General features: G+C 37.0%; 1 protein-coding gene across 1 annotated transcript; it reads right to left on the bottom strand.

Moving 5' to 3' along the window:
* Positions 1–9651: 9651 nt before the first annotated feature.
* Positions 9652–10323, bottom strand: LOC114304951 (uncharacterized). Its single transcript, XM_028250099.1, has one exon. The coding sequence runs from the start codon at positions 10321–10323 to the stop codon at positions 9652–9654; it is 672 nt and encodes a 223-aa protein (XP_028105900.1).
* Between the last annotated feature and the right edge of the window lie 7039 nt (positions 10324–17362).

Below are 17362 nucleotides of genomic sequence, written 5' to 3'. Positions count from 1 at the left end.
TTCATAAAATATATATATATATATATATATATATATATATATATATATATATATATATATATATATATATATATATATATATATAAATATGAAGTAATAAGGTATGAAAAGAAGCTTATCCTAAACTAAAACTCCAACCCAGAGCGTGAAGGGGTGTTTCGCAATACCCAAACTCAATAAACTTGTTTTTTATTTATATTTTTCATTTTAATCCAATAATATAAAGGGTTGGGTTTCTCTCTAGTTTGTATCAGACTGGAAGATATTGTTGGATCCATGGGAGCTCACCACGGGTTTTGTTTCAATAATCTAAACCGTTCAATGTGTAGAATTCGTCAAGTACTATATACCTATAAAAAATCACATTAATTGGATATCGATAGCTATCTTATCGGATCAGATTTCTGTTAACCGTTTATTTTTTCATCGTCCATTTTTTTTAATACAAAACTGATTTGATCATATAGCTATCGATATCTGAGCAACGTGATTGTTTACAAGTATATAATACTCAACGAGTTTTACATATTCAACAGTTCAGATTATCGATTGAAGGGAAGCCAGCCCCTAATAGAAACAATTTACTTTATCATTTTATTTTATTTTTTCATTTTGAGACATTAGAGCATCTCCAATGGAGCTGCTATATCAGTTGCCAAAGCTAAAAAATGACAAGAATGGCAAAAATGAGTCTCCAACGGTCTGCTATTTCACTTGCCAAAGATGGCAGATGCCATATGTGTTCTCAAATTTGGCAAGTGAAATAGCAGATGCCAACCTTGCCAGATCAGCAAAAATAAACAGGAATTTGGCACCAAATTCGGTTAAGAAAACAACAGAACTAATCCAGTAGGGAAGCTATTTACCAAAATCAAACCCAATTTTCACAATCAAGCAAATTTCAAAATGAAATTGACAAAACACATGAAGACAGATAGAATATATATATATGATCAAACCCATGAAGACAAATCGTATATATATATATATATATATTTATGATCAAACCCATGAAGACAGATCGTATATATATGTGATCAAAATCAAACCTAAAACATATATATATATATATAATCAAACCCATGAAGCCATAGCAGACCGTATATATATATATATATGCAGACAGATCAAAACATATATGTATATAGATGAAGATCGTACCAGAGACGGAGAGTACACAGATCGGAGGGAGACAAAGTCAAACCAGAGAGAGGGGGTTCCGATCTTGGAGGAGAAGGGAGAGATCGGGTCCGATCATGGAGGAGAAGTGGTTCCGATCTTAGAGGACATCATGGAGGAAGGGGTTCCGATCTTGGAAGAGAAGGGGAGATCGGGTTCCGATCTTGTGCTCTGTTTGGTTTGTGCTCTGTTTGATTTCGGCCATAGAGGAGAGGACAGAGTGGGAATGAGAGGGAGATGAAGAGCCGCGGAGGAGATGAGAGTGAGAAGAGAGTGAGAAATTCTAGATAGATGTATGGCAAAATAGTGATGCCTCATCAGTGTAAATAAAGAGCCGTTCGGCTCTGTTTGGTTTGTTCAACCAAAAAAAAAAAAATGAAATTATTTTTTACAACGGCTCTTTAAACGGCTATTTGCCAAACAGTAATATATTTAATTTCTATAAATTGAAACCTTCCATGCCACTTTTATTTCACACAATAGTTACATTTAGTTTTTCTTTTCTCATCTCTTCTTTGAATCTGATTTCACAACAAACCTCTTAAAATATTTTCTTTTTAGTTTTTTCATCCAATCACTATGGAAGGTTCATCAAAAACAAAGAGAGGAAAATCATTCACCATTGAAGAAGATATGACAATTTGTAAATCTTGGTGTCACATTTCAGAAGACCCAATTGTTGGCAATTCGCAATCGTATGCTTACTTTTGGGAGAGAATTTACGAAATTTTTTGCCTGCTTCAGAATGATCAGTCAAGAACACAAGTGTCTATTCAATCTCGATGGGATATAATCATGAAATGTTTTAACAAATTTCGGGGATATTTAGCTCAAGTCGAAAATCTTCACCCAAGTGGGATTTCTCAAGTTGATATAGTAAGTTTTTATTTTCAATTATTATGTTTGGTTTTTTATTTTCGTATCGTATAAAAATAAAGTAATTAAATAATGTTTCAATTTTTTTGAAACAGATGCTTCAAGCAAAACTGTTATACCATCAAGATGAAAACTGTGTGGGTGATTTTCCGACCACACTGCCCGCTTAGTAACCAGCTGGAGAGCACTGGCAGAATAGATGGCACCTGACTGACCTGCAACAGAAATATAAGAATCCTGCGGTGGTTTCGACCACCCGGGGGCACTCCGACGATCAAGTCAGTAAATCTCTCAAAGATAAATCAAGTACTAAACTCACAAGCTTGAGTATCAAAAGCATACCTTAGACCCATGGGGGTGCCTCTCTTTTATAGCCAATACAATCCTAGTCCCAAAAGGAGCCTGGCCCTAATGGACTTAGGATTACTGCTAATCTGGGACTCCCAGTGGGATTAGGATAAACTCTCTAAGAGTCTTATCTTTACCCAAACTGAAGTCTTCTTCCAATCTAGGACTCTTGTCCATATCCAAGTTGAGTTCCCTCTTTATTTTAGGACTCTTGTCCCTTATCCACTTATCTCGGATTCCGATATCTTCGGAGATAACCTCGTCCTTGCCGAGATCACCTCGGCGTCACGACCAGGACACGTGGCACCTCGGCTGACACGTCGGCGTCACCTTGCCACGTGTTGGTACTCAGAAAATATATCCCCACAACTGCCTCCTAGGTTCTATTACCTCGGCATTCTGAGGTGATGGAACCTACACTGTTCGTTCACCTGTGCCTCTCTGTCCGAGATCAAACTCGCCGACCTCAAAGTTCCCTGGACTTTACTGTCCACTGGTGTCAAGAGTCAAGTTTCATGCTTTCCAAGCTGCTTGAAATCGTACCTCCTAGCCGAGATTCTGGTTCCATTAATTCGTAAACTCCAAGAGTTTTTGCAACTGCTCCACTTACACTCTCTGGTGAGTTCCCGATTTCCAGTCACCTATTTGACTCCGACGATTTTCATATCGGCGTTCATTTCACTTTTGTAGGTTCAAAAACTCTTACTTTTTTATTAAGCTCAATCTTTCATAACTCTTCTGATTTACTTTGAATCTGTTTATTTGCCCTCTGTTGTCTTCTATTTTCGTCTGTCTTCAAGTTTTTGATTTATTGCTAAAATGCCTGGAACTGTTCTTGTCATATCCGCTTTCTGTTGCTAGCATCATGTCTGGTTCATTACTTTCTTGTTCTTCACATACTTACTTAGTACCTGTGTACTTGGCTTTATTCTTTGAACTTTGTCATCTTCTTGACTTTTGTTTTTCTCTTTTTTCATTTAATCCTCTGGCTTCTTCGCTTTCTAGCTCTTTTGCTTGAATCCGCCATTTGTTCCAAGCTTTCAAGCTTCTGCAACTGTCTTCGTTTCTCTCCTCCGGTGAAGCTTTACGTCATTCTGTCATTGTCGTCAGACTTCGGCAATTCTCATTTCGGATTCTTTCTGGTAAGCCACTGTTCCTCCTGTTTTTATTTCTTGTTGCTTTCCAAGAAGCTCTGCTTCATTGTTAATCACCATTGCTTGTTTTAACCGTTATTTCCAAATCATCTTCTTGAATACACACTATTCACACATCCGTTGATTTCTACCACTGTTCTTGGCTTGACACACTTGTGCAATCTTTTTGCCTTGATTTCTTGATAGCTTCATCATCATTCTTGATTACGAATTACATTCATGTTTCTGTTTTATGTGTCTTTTTCCAGATTCTTGCTTTCAATCTTTGCCTTCAAACTCCGAGGTGCCAATCGCCAAGAAGAGTTTTGATCAAACTCTTCAGGAGGTTGATGCTGAGTTTGTAGCTGAGAAGGCTGCTGAGAAGTTCTTTCCAACTGTCTTCTGGGGGTGAGATACAACCTACCGCTGATGCCGAGTAGTTTGTTTCCTTCTTGAAATTGATGCCGAAGTAGCGGTAGAGAAGCTCCTCCAACTGACTGCCGAGGCTTGAACCATTGTCGTCCGTCGAAACAGATTAGTCCGACGTTCTTGCTTTCAGTCCCTAATTCTTTAAGGTCTTCATTTTTGTACTTGCCAACCTTCTCAGCTCTTAACAAGCTAGTTGGTCATCTCGGTTGATCATATCTCAGAAACGTCTTTCAGTGTTTATCTCGGCTATACCAAACTTGTAAATTGCTACAAATTTCAACAAGTGGTAGATTTCATAATCTTCGGTTAACTCATCTTGTAATTTGCTCAAAAATTTCAACAAGTGTTAACATTCCTTGCTCCTTAATTATCATTCCTTCCCCCTACACCTTCTCCCTGCCCCCTAATGTGAACGTAAGTTGTACTTAGGATCACATTAGGGAAGTTGGCTTCGTGCCGTAGTCACAGACCTGATGTGTTCTTCTTTCGCCGATGTATTAAAACTTCTGGTATTTAATTCACCCCCTTTAGACCCTCTTTCTCTTGGCTTTTGCAAATTATCATCGCTGTTTCTTGAAGCATTTATTCCTTTCACAATTCTGGTCACCACTTCTGGCGTGCATTTAGTGGTTCTAATCAAAACGACGTTTGACTCCGGCAAATCTTTTTCCAACATTTAACTTTGTGCACTCTTGTAAATTCTCTCAAAATTTCAACAAGTGTAAAACATCATTTCGGTTTAACTTCGGTTAAGTATCATCTCAATTTAACTTCAGTTAAACATCACCTCAGTTTAACTTCGGTTAAACATCATCTCGGCTTAACTTCGGTTAAGCATCATCTCAGTTTTTGAAGTTTTTCCTTCTTTTTGTCACTTGTACTCTTGTACCTTTTTGTTCTTTAGATAATGTAAGCTCTGTATATGGCCGATGTGCCTCATTGTTCTTGAAATTCAATTTTCCTTCTTTGAATGGAGCGCTCTTCGTCGCCCTCCTGGACGAGGATTTTCTTCAGTGTCTCTTCACTTTTTTTGGCTGGCTCCTTGCCGACATCATCTAGGACCTCCATGTCCTCGTCTTCAATCTCTGCCTTCCCTGGTTCCTGAATGTTTGCAGGTAGTTTTCATTGCTGCCATGGAGCAATTCTTTGTCTGCAGTTGGTCTCTTCTGACTTCTTCAATCCCATGTTCTGTGGGGAACCGCAATAGTTGATGCAACGTTGAGGGAACTACCCCCATTGCATGCAACCATAGCCTTCCCGAGATGATGTTGTAAGGTGAAGGCGTGTCAATCACGATGAATTCTGTCTTGATCTTCTTCTAACTGCTCTTGCATGATTCTATACTTAGAATATTTTGCATGTCTTTCATACTTTGCCTCCTTTATGCAACCTTCTCGAGGTTACATACCTCGGGTATAAAAACTTTTACTTCGGTAAGATACTGACCTGCAAACTTTTCATAAATTCTAACAAGTGCGAAACATATACTACTCAATGTTAACTTTGAAAACTTTCTCTCAAGTTTCAACAAGTGTTTAAACGGTGATCTCAGTCTAGCCTACTTGTAAATTGCTACAAATTTCAACAAGAATCTACTGTAACAGGGATCAACAAGGATTATCATAACAAGTGTTAAACAATAATCTATTTGTAAATTGCTACGAATCTCAACAAGTGTGTAGATATACTTAGCTCTTTCCTCAACCTGTAAATTGCTGCAAATTTCAACAGATGATTACATGTCGGCTTAACATTATCTTGTAAATTGCTACAAATTTCAACAAGTGTTAAGCATCTTCTTTGGTTGGACCAACCTGTAGATTGCTACAAGTGTGCAAACTATAACCTCAGCTTCATTTCGACTTGTAAATTGCTACAAATTTCAACAAGTGAAGAGAAACAGTAATCTCGGCTTAACTTCAACTTGTAAATTGCTACAAATTTCAACAAGTGAAGATAAGGAATCAGCTTAACTCCAACTTGTAAATTGCTACAAATTTCAACAAGTGAAGATAAGGAATCAGCTTAATTCCGACTTGTAAATTGCTACAAATTTCAACAAGTGAATTAAGGAATCAGCTTAATTCCAACTTGTAAATTGCTACAAATTTCAACAAGTGAATTAAGGAATCAGCTTAATTCCAACTTGTAAATTGCTACAAATTTCAACAAGTGAATTAAGGAATCAGCTTAATTCCAACTTGTAAATTGCTACAAATTTCAACAAGTGAATTAAGGAATAATCTCGGCTTAACTTCGACTTGTAAATTGCTACAAATTTCAACAAGTGAAGATAAGGAACCATCTCGGCTTAACTTCGGTTAAGCATCGTCTCGGTTTCACTTCGGTTAAACATCATCTGGGCTTAACTTCAGTTAAGCATCATCTCGGCTTAACTTCGGTTAAGCATCGTCTCGGTTTAACTTCGGTTAAACATCATCTGGGCTTAACTTCGGTTAAGCATCATCTCGGCTTAACTTCGGTTAAGCATCGTCTCGGTTTCACTTCGGTTAAACATCATCTGGGCTTAACTTCAGTTAAGCATCATCTCGGCTTAACTTCGGTTAAGCATCGTCTCGGTTTAACTTCGGTTAAACATCATCTGGGCTTAACTTCGGTTAAGCATCATCTCGGCTTAACTTCGGTTAAGCATCGTCTCGGTTTAACTTCGGTTAAACATCATCTGGGCTTAACTTCGGTTAAGCATCGTCTCGGTTTAACTTCGGTTAAACATCATCTGGGCCTAACTTCAGTTAAGCATCATCTCGGCTTAACTTCGGTTAAGCATCGTCTCGGTTTAACTTCGGTTAAACATCATCTGGGCTTAACTTCGGTTAAGCATCATCTCGGCTTAACTTCGGTTAAGCATTATCTCGGCTTAACTTCTGTTAAGCATCATATTGGTTTAACCAACTTGTAAATCGCTACAAATTTCAACAAGTGGTAAACGCATTCTTCTTTTCTCTGCCCCCCAGTGTGAACTTAAAATTCACTTGGGTTCTCATCATACATGTAGCTTCGACCTTGTCGCCGAGGTTTAATTCAAGCCGAGGTTGCCGGCCTTGGTTTCTCTATTGATCTTACTTGGCTCCAACCTGAGTTTGATTTTCGGCCTCGCATCGGCGAGCCGTTTCTCTTTTCTTGTTTCGACGCCTTTGTTCCCGACATGTCCTCCTCGGCCCTAACATACTTCTCAATTCTGACCAACTTTAGTCTGATCTTGTGTGTTTCCTTTTTATCTTCTGGGATCTGAGATCTGCTCATTGTACTCTTCTCTTCTCGGAGTCAGGTGCCGAGATCTTATCTTCTGGAATCTTGGATCTGCTCACTCAGGTTGAGCTCTTCTTTTCTCGGACCTACTCATCTAGGCCGAGATCATGTCTTCTGGGATCCGGGATCTGAAATTCGGGGTCTGCTCACTTAGGTTGAGCTCTCGTCTTCTCGGGCCTACTTGTTTAGGCTGAGATCATGTCTTCTCGGATTCGGGATCCAGGATCTGAAATCCGGGATCTGCTCACTCAGGATGAGTTCTTCTATACTTGAATGTTATCTCCTTGGAAGCGCTCATGCCCCCTGTCTTTGCATCCCTTTTGGAAGGGTCTTCGTTCCTCCGCAGGTATCTATCCTTCCATACCTGGAGGTCTTCTTCGTTGCTTCGATCTGTTGTCTTTGGTGCGTCACCTTCCTAGTCGGCTTCTTTCACTCCGTGACTCTGGTCACGAGTTTCTGTGTTACGGTTGTCCCCTTCAACGTCGAGATCGATAGGTCTCCGACTCCCAGCAGGAGCGTTGTCTCCAGTCTGATCTTTCTATCCGTCATTGGCCATCTATTCTTCTTTCTTTCCCACAGACGGCGCCAAATTGTGTGGGTGATTTTCCGACCACACTGCCCGCTTAGTAACCAGCTGGAGAGCACTGGCAGAATAGATGGCACCTGACTGACCTGCAACAGAAATATAAGAATCCTGCGGTGGTTTCGACCACCTGGGGGCACTCCGACGATCAAGTCAGTAAATCTCTCAAAGATAAATCAAGTACTAAACTCATAAGCTTGAGTATCAAAAGCATACCTTAGACCCATGGGGGTGCCTCTCTTTTATAGCCAATACAATCCTAGTCCCAAAAGGAGCCTGGCCCTAATGGACTTAGGATTACTGCTAATCTGGGACTCCCAGTGGGATTAGGATAAACTCTCTAAGAGTCTTATCTTTACCCAAACTGAAGTCTTCTTCCAATCTAGGACTCTTGTCCATATCCAAGTTGAGTTCCCTCTTTATTTTAAGACTCTTGTCCCTTATCCACTTATCTAAGATTCCGATATCTTCGGAGATAACCTCGGCCTTGCCGAGATCACCTCGGCGTCACGACCAGGACACGTGGCACCTCGGCTGACACATCGGCGTCACCTTGCCACGTGTTGGTACTCAGAAAATATATCCCCACAAAAACAAACATTTCGCTTTTGAACATTGTTGGCCAATATTGCAAGACAATATCAGGTTGCAAGATGTAGCTCCCACAAATACAGTAAAGTCAAGGATGCATACAGTGTTTACCCCTAATTCAGCCCCTGATTTCTCTATGGAAAACTGCATTTCTCTTGAAGATGACAACAATCCATGTGTTGGTAACAATCCAACTGTTGATGAGGGCAGTGTTGCTGGAAAGGGTAAAAGGCCGATGAGTAGAAAATCTGCAAAAGAATTATTTCGGAGAAATCAAGTCATTGAAACTGAAGTCCAAAAAATGAGCATACAATTAGACACATTTAACTAACACCTTACTGAGAAAGAAAAGAAAAAAGAGGAAAGAGAAGAAAAAAGGATTCAGGCACTGCAGGAGATGAAAGAACTTGAGATAAAAAAGCATGAGTTTGAGATGAAAAATGAAGAACACCAAATAATGACTACAAACATTTCTCATTTGGACCCTCAGATGAAAGCGTATTACACAATGCGAAAAAATGAGATTTTCGCCAAGTGGTTCTCAAATGTGAACAGCCCAAATTTTTATTTCCTCCTACCTTCTGATGAATAATTACGGAATAATGTATTTTTGAAATTTGCAATATCTTTTATTTTTTGATGTAATTGTTAGTCTTTATTTGCAATGTAATTTTTATTTTGTAATGAAATTTCATGTTGTTTTATTTTATTTTTGAGTATTTTGTACTTCACAATGTAAAAAAAGACATTTTATGAAAAGGCATTAACTGACATTAAAAGACATTGTAAAATAAAAAGACATTAAATGAAGAACATTTTATTAGAATAAAAAGACATTAACTGTCATTAAAAAGATAAAATGCAAACTTAATCTAACTCTCCAGCTCAGGACCACAAGTGTTTAATTAGATCATTACGAATTACATTATGGGCTTCAACAGATCTAATCCTTTGCCGATTCAAAATAAATTGAGCATAATCCGCATTCGGATCGCGTGACACTTGACAGCCCAAATTACTGGTATCAGTCTCAAGTTGTGCTGCATTGCGTTTATTTTCTAGAATATCACGCTCGTTTTCAATGATCATGTTGTGCAAAATAATGTACGTCATCATGATGTAGTACAGGTCCTCATCACTCCAACCACTAGCTAGCATGCTGACAATGTTAAATCGTGCTTGGAGCACTCCAAATGCCCTTTCGACATCTTTCCGACATGCCTCCTGCATCATCGCAAATAGTTATCTCTTTGCGCCTTGCGGTTGAGATATTGTTTTCACAATCGTTGCCCAACGAGGATAGATACCATCAGCAAGATAATACCCTATGGTGTATTCGTAATTGTTGATGATGCAGTTTGCAGCAGGGGCACGTCCTCTAGTTAATTTAGAAAATAAAGGCGACTTGTCAAGAACAGTAATATCATTTAGAGAGCCAGGCATGCCAAAGAAAGCATGCCAAATCCACAAGTCATAGGTGACAACTGCCTCGAGTACAACTGTTGGTTTGTGATAGTGTCCAGTGTAAGCACCGGCTTGGGCACTTGGACATTTATCCCAACACCAGTGCATACAATCCAAACTCCCTAACATTCCAAGAAACCCGCGTTGCTCTCTCTCTTGCAATAATCTGGCGACATCTACTTCATTTGGAGATCTTAAGTAAACGGCTTCATAGGTAGCAACAATTGATCTGGTAAAAAAATTTAAGGTGGCAATTGTAGTACTTTCGCCGATTCTAATGTACTTGTCTACAGCATCAGCAAGCACGCCGTATTGGAGGATCCGAAGTGCTGCAGTCATCTTCTGTACACCGGATAATCTAGGAGCACCAATGGCATCACGGGTTTGGATGAAGTACTCATTCACTTGTTGAATATCGTGTAAGATACTAACAAACAATGACCGCCTCATTCGAAAACGTCTTCGGAAGTATTCTTCTGGATAAACAGGATTATCTGCAAAATAATCTCTATAAATTTGTTCGTCGCCTTTGACCCTCTCACGATTAATATATCGACGACCACTTGTGGAACCAACACGTCTAGTTTGTTAGTTTAGGCTTAACATCTGTAATCTTTGTTGTTGCGCTGTGAATAGTTGCATCATGATGATATCATCATCAGATGATGAAGATTCATCAAAATCTCCATTTAATATGGCTTTACTCAAATTGTTCATTGTAGGTGGATGGGTGAGTAGGTGAATATGAAATTTATAGAAAATCTTCTTGGTGGGTACAAAAAGTTTTGAAGATATGAAAATGATAGGTAGGTGAATATAAAAATTGTAGAAAATCTTATGTTATATTTATAGAGAAAATTATGGGTGGGTGAATGATGGATGGTTGTTTGGTGGGTGGCTGAATAATGGGTGGTTGTTGGGTGGGTAGATGAATAATGGGTGGTTGTTGGGTGGGTGAATGAATAATGGATGGTTGTTGGGTGGGTGAGTAAATAATGAATGATTGCTGGGTGGGTGGATGTGAGTGAATGAATGCTGGGTTAATAATGGATGGTTGTTGGTGGTTGGTTGTTGGTGGGTAATTGGTGAAAAATTATTTTTTATGTGTAGTTAAAAAAATTTATTAAATATGTAGTGATATGTTTTTTGGTGGGCTGAATTAATAATATATATATATATATATATATTTTCCAATTTTTCATTTTTTTTTTAATTTTTTCTATTTGTCTAGTTGGGAATAATATAAATATGTAATTTTTTTAACAAACAGGTAAAAAAATGTCACAAAAGACAAAAAATAAATAAAAATAAAATCACAAAAAACCTATATCCAAACAATACCTACAAACTTGAAAGGAAAGTTGGTTGAGATTTGTCAAAAATAACAAATAACTATTGGAGCACCATTGCTATAATTTGACAAAATAATATTATTTATTGTCAAATTATAACAATAACAATCCTAATATAACAATAACCATTAGAGATGCTCTTAATGGGTAACAATTTTGTCAAACAAGCTATACAGTTTCATAGCCTCGTGAAGACTAACTCAATTTTTCTTTGATTTGAAGGGGGAAGCGCCAAGCCCAGGAAAATCTAGATGAACCCCAAGCTTAGCTCATCGTTAGAAATCAAGTTTGTGAACTAGTCAAAACTAGTTAGTACAATGGTTATAGCCACTTCTAGAATTTAGAGCAGTTAAAAGCTCTAAAATTAAAGTTTTAATTTGAGTTTGAAACATATATATATATATATATGAAAAATGCTTAGGAGCACTAAAAGGGGATCACTAAATGGAGCACTAATGATGTGGCAGTAGGCCCCACCCACTTTCTATGCCTTGTTTTTATTTTTTTATTATTTTTTTTATCATTTCCAATGTATTAGTGTTATTAGTGGTGTATTTTTTAGTGGTCTAAATCATTGTTGTATATATATATAAAGGCATAAATATCTTGTCATATGATGGGTTTTATCATTAAAGCTACTTTTAAAGTTTTAAAATTAAAACTCTCAATCATTTTTTTGGAGATAAATTTTAATAAGTATGATTGCCAGCATGAACTAGCCAAATCGAATTAATTAATCTATTATTTAAGGTTATTTTTGAATTTTAATAAGTTTCTGTGAACGAAAAGTAGTCAAATTAAATTATTTAAGATTAGGCCTTGTTTGAGAATAGGTTTTTTTAATAATTTTTTAGCTTTTTAGTTAAACTATAATGTAAAAAAAATTAGTATATTTAGGATGTCTTTTTGATTTTTTACGAAAAGATGTGTAAAAAGTAAAGAAAAAAAGAAAATTTTTGACTTTTTGGTATAAGTTGTTGACTTTTTGACTTTTTTAGTAACTTTTCAACTTTTTGACTTAAAAAGTCACTTATCAAACGAGATCTAAGCATTTATTTGAGATTTCTTAAAAAAGTTAAAAAGTCAAAAAATTATTAAAAAAAAAAATCTATACTACTTGCAAGAAATGTGTGGGAGAAGTTAGAGGGCAAAATCGTAATTTTACTCTTTCAATTGGCCAGGCCGACGGTGCACTCCAGTGTACATGAAATTTACATTTCCGTAGTGGTGTTCTACGTGGTACAATGCAAGCCACCAATTCCCATTAAAAAAAATAAAATAAAATAAATTGAAATGTGGTGTACTTTAATTAGTCCACAGCACGTGGCCGTTGAATTAGTCAATGTACTTTGCATCCCAAATATTTTATTATATATTTTTTTTAAAAAGTTAAAAAATTATTTCAAATATATACATTTTTTTTTATCAAAAAATTAAAAAGTACACTTATACAGTTCATCTCAAACAACTTCAAGAGGATGTTTGACATATGCTAAATTAGTATATTTTTTAATTTTTTAAGAAAAAACGTAAAATATGAATTGAATTTGAAGTGATATAGTAGAGAGGTGATACGATTCAAATAAGATAATTGTGACCTAAATAAGATAATGTGCTAAAATAGCATATGCCAAACCGTGCCTAAGAGCTGTTTTAAAAAGTGCTAAATAAGTTGATTTTTTTACTTATTATAAAAAAATATGTACAAAATCAAAAGATGATATGACTTAAAAAAAAAAAAAGAAAAAACAAAGCGCCTAATTAGCATTTTAATAAGTTTGGCTACGAGTATAGGGTGAATGAGTCGAATTAAAGCAATTAGTATATTATTTATGAGAACTTTCGGTGTGCATCATTTTAATGATGTATATTGTAAGAAATTTATGATTTTTTAGAATAAACACAATAAATGTTTATGGTGTATTATATCATTTTGTGGTAAAATTATAAATAATAAATTTATGATGTGCATTCTAAATTTACAATTCATTTTTGTTATAAAAAAATTATGACATTTTGTATTTTATGTTACGAAATTTTATAATTCTTTATGAAAAAATTATGAACAACATATCATGTACACCTTCTTCGGATGCATAGTATCCTCTCCCTACCCAATTGTTTAAGGTTAATTTAGGAATGTAATATGCAACCTGGTATTTTTTTATAATACATCTACTTTTAGTTTATCCCGCACGGACACTAATTAATTAAATATAGAATTATAAGTTAATTCACACACAGACATATAGATATAAAGGGAAGTTTTTGAAGTGTTCCACTTCTAATTATGACATATATGATACTTGATTATAACTTTTTTTTTATTTTTTTATTATAACTGTCATAATATTAAATTATATTATTTATAATGACTAAATTTATAAATAACATAATTTGTATATACACTCTTTAACCTTAACCATATATATAATTTATGATTAGATGAGGTGATACTCTATTATTTTTACATATAAAGGGACAAACAGGAGTTTCTGTAAAATCACAATCCCACTTCAGTTCATTGTATATAAGCAAAAAGACAAAATGAAGGGGCTTAAAAATCACAACTATAGGAGTTATCATGCCTCCGTTTGGCAAGTCGGTTTTTAGAATTTTTTTGGATTATTTTAATTATAAAAAGTAGAATAAGTTATTTTAGTTAAAAAAATAAAATATTATATTTAATTTATAATTATTACACTATTCTTTTAAAAAAAATAAAAAAATAAAAAAATCTTTTCCAAACTAAACTTTTTAACTCAGATTAAAATAATTAAAAGATCCAAACAATTAAAAAATCAACAAAGCATTAAAAATCACAACGATGGCAGTCATCATGGTGTACGTGTTTGAATTTTAAGGGGTTTAAAAATCAGAACAATAGCAGTCATCGTGGTGTACGGGTTTGATTTTTAAGCAACATTTTAGCTAAATATTGAAAAAACGTGACTGTGCCCATTGGCTTGAAATATACCACTATCGACTAGGGGTTTGACAAGTTAGTTTGTGATTATTTTAATTATAAAAAATATATGGTCGTGTTAGGGAGCTTGGAAATGAGCTCTCTGAATCTTCTTAATTTTTTTTTTTTTTGTTTCAGAAGCAGAAAATCAGAAGAAAGAAGGAGAAGAGAAGGAAGGAGGGAGGAGGAGGAGGAGGAGAGGAACTAGAGGGGGCCATAATCACAGGGGAGGAGGAGGCGGAGACGAGGCTGGGCAGAGGCGGGGCTGCGACGGCGGGACTGGACAGAGGCGAGACTAGGCTGGGCGCCGATCGGGTTGGACTGGACAACGACGGGGACGACGAGCTGCGACATCCCGGCGATGAGCTCTTATCTGCGACGGCGACGAGCTGCGACCTGCCTCTCCCTCTCCCTCTCCCTCTCTCTTTCTCTCCCTCTCCCTCTCCCGGTCTCAGAGCTGCATGAAGAAGACGAAAGAAAAAGGGAAAAAAAAAAAAAATGTCCAAAACGACGTCGTTTTGGGCATTAGGGGGATTAGGGGGGAAGAATTTCGAGCTCTCAAACATTATTCAAAGAAAAAATGCTTGGGAGCACTAATTAGTGCTCCCACTAATTAGGTGGCAGTGGGTTCCGCCATTAATGATGTGATGTTTTGGTCTTGGAGTTGTATTTTTTTTTTTTTTACTTTTTTAATGCATTAGTGCTATTAGTGGTGATATTTTTAGTGGGATGAATCATTGTTGTTATTCAAAAATAAAATAGATTATTTTAATCATAACAAATAAAATATAATATTCAACCTATAATTATTATATTTTTTTCTTACAAAAAAAGTTAAAAAAATCTTTCCAAACTAACTTTTTAATCCAGACTAAAATAATTAAAAAAATAAAAAAAAATAAAAAATTAACCCACTTTTCAAACGAAAGCTAGCTCTATTAGACACTCCCAGAACATTGGCTCGTATAATACCCCTAATGACTATCTCTATCTGGCACTTCCAGAAATCTCGACGTAATACAATATTGAATATACGTTAGGAACTCATTGCGGTCGCCCCAATAACACCCAACCAACCATTAAAAATAAAATAAAATAAATCATTTAATACACATTAATATATATTTAAAAGAAAAAAAATTGAATATTGTTGGCTTTTTGGCTTTTCGAAGGGTATTTTTGTGAATGTGAGCGTGCCAGCAAGGATCAATCAGTCCTTACAGAAATTGTGATTGCCAACCAATTATCAGACGATTGTGTTTTAGTTCTTTTCGGCCTCAATGAAGAGGACTTTTACTGGTGGCTTGACTTAGGAGAAATTAAGAGAAATAACAGTGAAATGAAGAACAATTGAAGTATTTCATAAAAATGAACACTTACAATGGTCCGAACTCAGCCTCGGAGAGGTTTACAACAGCAATCTACTTGAATCTACTTGAAGCTACTCCTATGAATCGAAGTGCAGTGCGAGTATTTAAAGTGCAGGTATTTAAAGAACAGGTATTTAAAGACTGGAAATGTAAAAGACTGGAAAGGAAAATATATGAAGTAAATGACTGATTTGTATGATCTGAGTCCGTCCTCTTTTTCTGGGGGTTGCCCTGCTATTTATATTCGTCAGTGATGACCTTCGAACTGCACTTCGAACCGTCGAACTGCTCCTCTATGATCGCTGATCATGCTTCCTTACAAGTAGCTCCATTACGCCATTACTGGCAGTTGAGCTTCTCTCTTGTACTTGAATTTGAATATGAGTAACCGTTGAAGACACGTCATCTTGCATCCCGTTATTGATCTAGTGTTACTCAGATCATGTGAGGACCAATATTTATTGCCACGTGTACGATCAGGATTAAAGGCTCGAATAACCTTCCTTTATTACCCTTACTCTGCCACGTGTCGAACTGTAACTGGCTTTTACAAAATATGTAGCCAACATTACCCCCCGCACTAATATACCCAATTCTTGGTGATATTAGTGGATTGCAGTTTTCCCGCGCCTCTAGAACGTGTATGGAGTCCATATTCTGGAAACACAACCGTCATCCATTTGGAGATCATCTGCATTAACTCGTCGAACATCCCAATACCTTAGTATTCGAACAGGCTATGGCTGCATCAACTTCCCTTTCTATTGATCAAGCATATGAAGAGCCTTTGAGTGATGTTGTTCTCCCTCGAAAGAACCTCCACGCATTCATTAGCCACCTTTACCCGCCCTTCTATATTCAGGTAATGGAGGCTTTTGCAGATTATAAACCTTTGGACTATGAACACATTGCCTTTAATCCCTTGGTTTACAAACTTACAGATACAGAGAGTTCTTCCCCTAAGCTCCCTTTGTATTCTGACCGAACTACCCTCGAGCCTTTGCTTCGACAAGTTGCAAATATGGATCTAGGAAACTCTTCTTCACAGACCTCTGCATGGGATGAAACTGTGACCTCTTCATCCTCTGGGGCTTCTGGCTGGACAAGCTGGTCAACTCCTGAGACTTATGATTTAAGGGAGTGAATCAATCACCATTTTGTTGAGTTTACTGACCCCTTGGAGTTTCCCTCCTACGCTCGAGGCTCAGTGGTTTACCCTTACGTGCCCATTGACCTTCGACGTAGCTTGGAGGAGAATCTGCTTGTGGCTTGGTATACTTCTTCCATGCCTACGAAGATAATGCACCCTGCCCAGCGTCCAGAAGAAGCACAAGGGTACACCCCTTCATTTTTAGCCAAAAAGGCGAAGATTTGTTCTTCTGATTGGCTTGACTACATTAATGCCTTTGTTCCTTCTGCTCCCGTGCCATCTCCCATAATAGAAGCATCCACACCTTCTTCTGCATCTGCATCTTCTGAGATAGAAACACCTGCTCCTTCCCCTTCGCCTTCTGAAGCAGAACCATCTTCTCCTTCTCCTTCTCCCATCCTTTCCTGGACAGAGAAACTAAGACTTGCCCTTCCAATGGACAAAGTCTTTCCACCTTACCAACCTCCGTCACCCCCTTCTCCAGCCGAGCGAAAGCAAGCTCAACTTTTGCTCGCGGCTTTCTCCCATCTGCCCTTCAATGTTCTTGAGGATGACATTCCTCTTAAGAACTTTCAATGGGCTTGTGATATCTTGACTAGAGGTCATGTTCTCAACCCTATCGCCCAGGCAGAGCTTCATTTGTTTTTGGACC

This window comes from Camellia sinensis, chromosome 11 (genome assembly GCF_055761805.1).
Source record: "Camellia sinensis isolate YWXY chromosome 11, ASM5576180v1, whole genome shotgun sequence".
NCBI classification, from domain to species: domain Eukaryota; kingdom Viridiplantae; phylum Streptophyta; class Magnoliopsida; order Ericales; family Theaceae; genus Camellia; species Camellia sinensis.
The sequence above is the reverse complement of the archived record's forward strand: the minus strand, read 5'-3'. Positions and strand labels throughout refer to the sequence as shown.

Excerpts from the sequence above, each read along its gene's own strand:
- LOC114304951 (XM_028250099.1), bottom strand. The coding sequence starts at position 10,323 with ATGAGGCGGTCATTGTTTGTTAGTATCTTACACGATATTCAACAAGTG.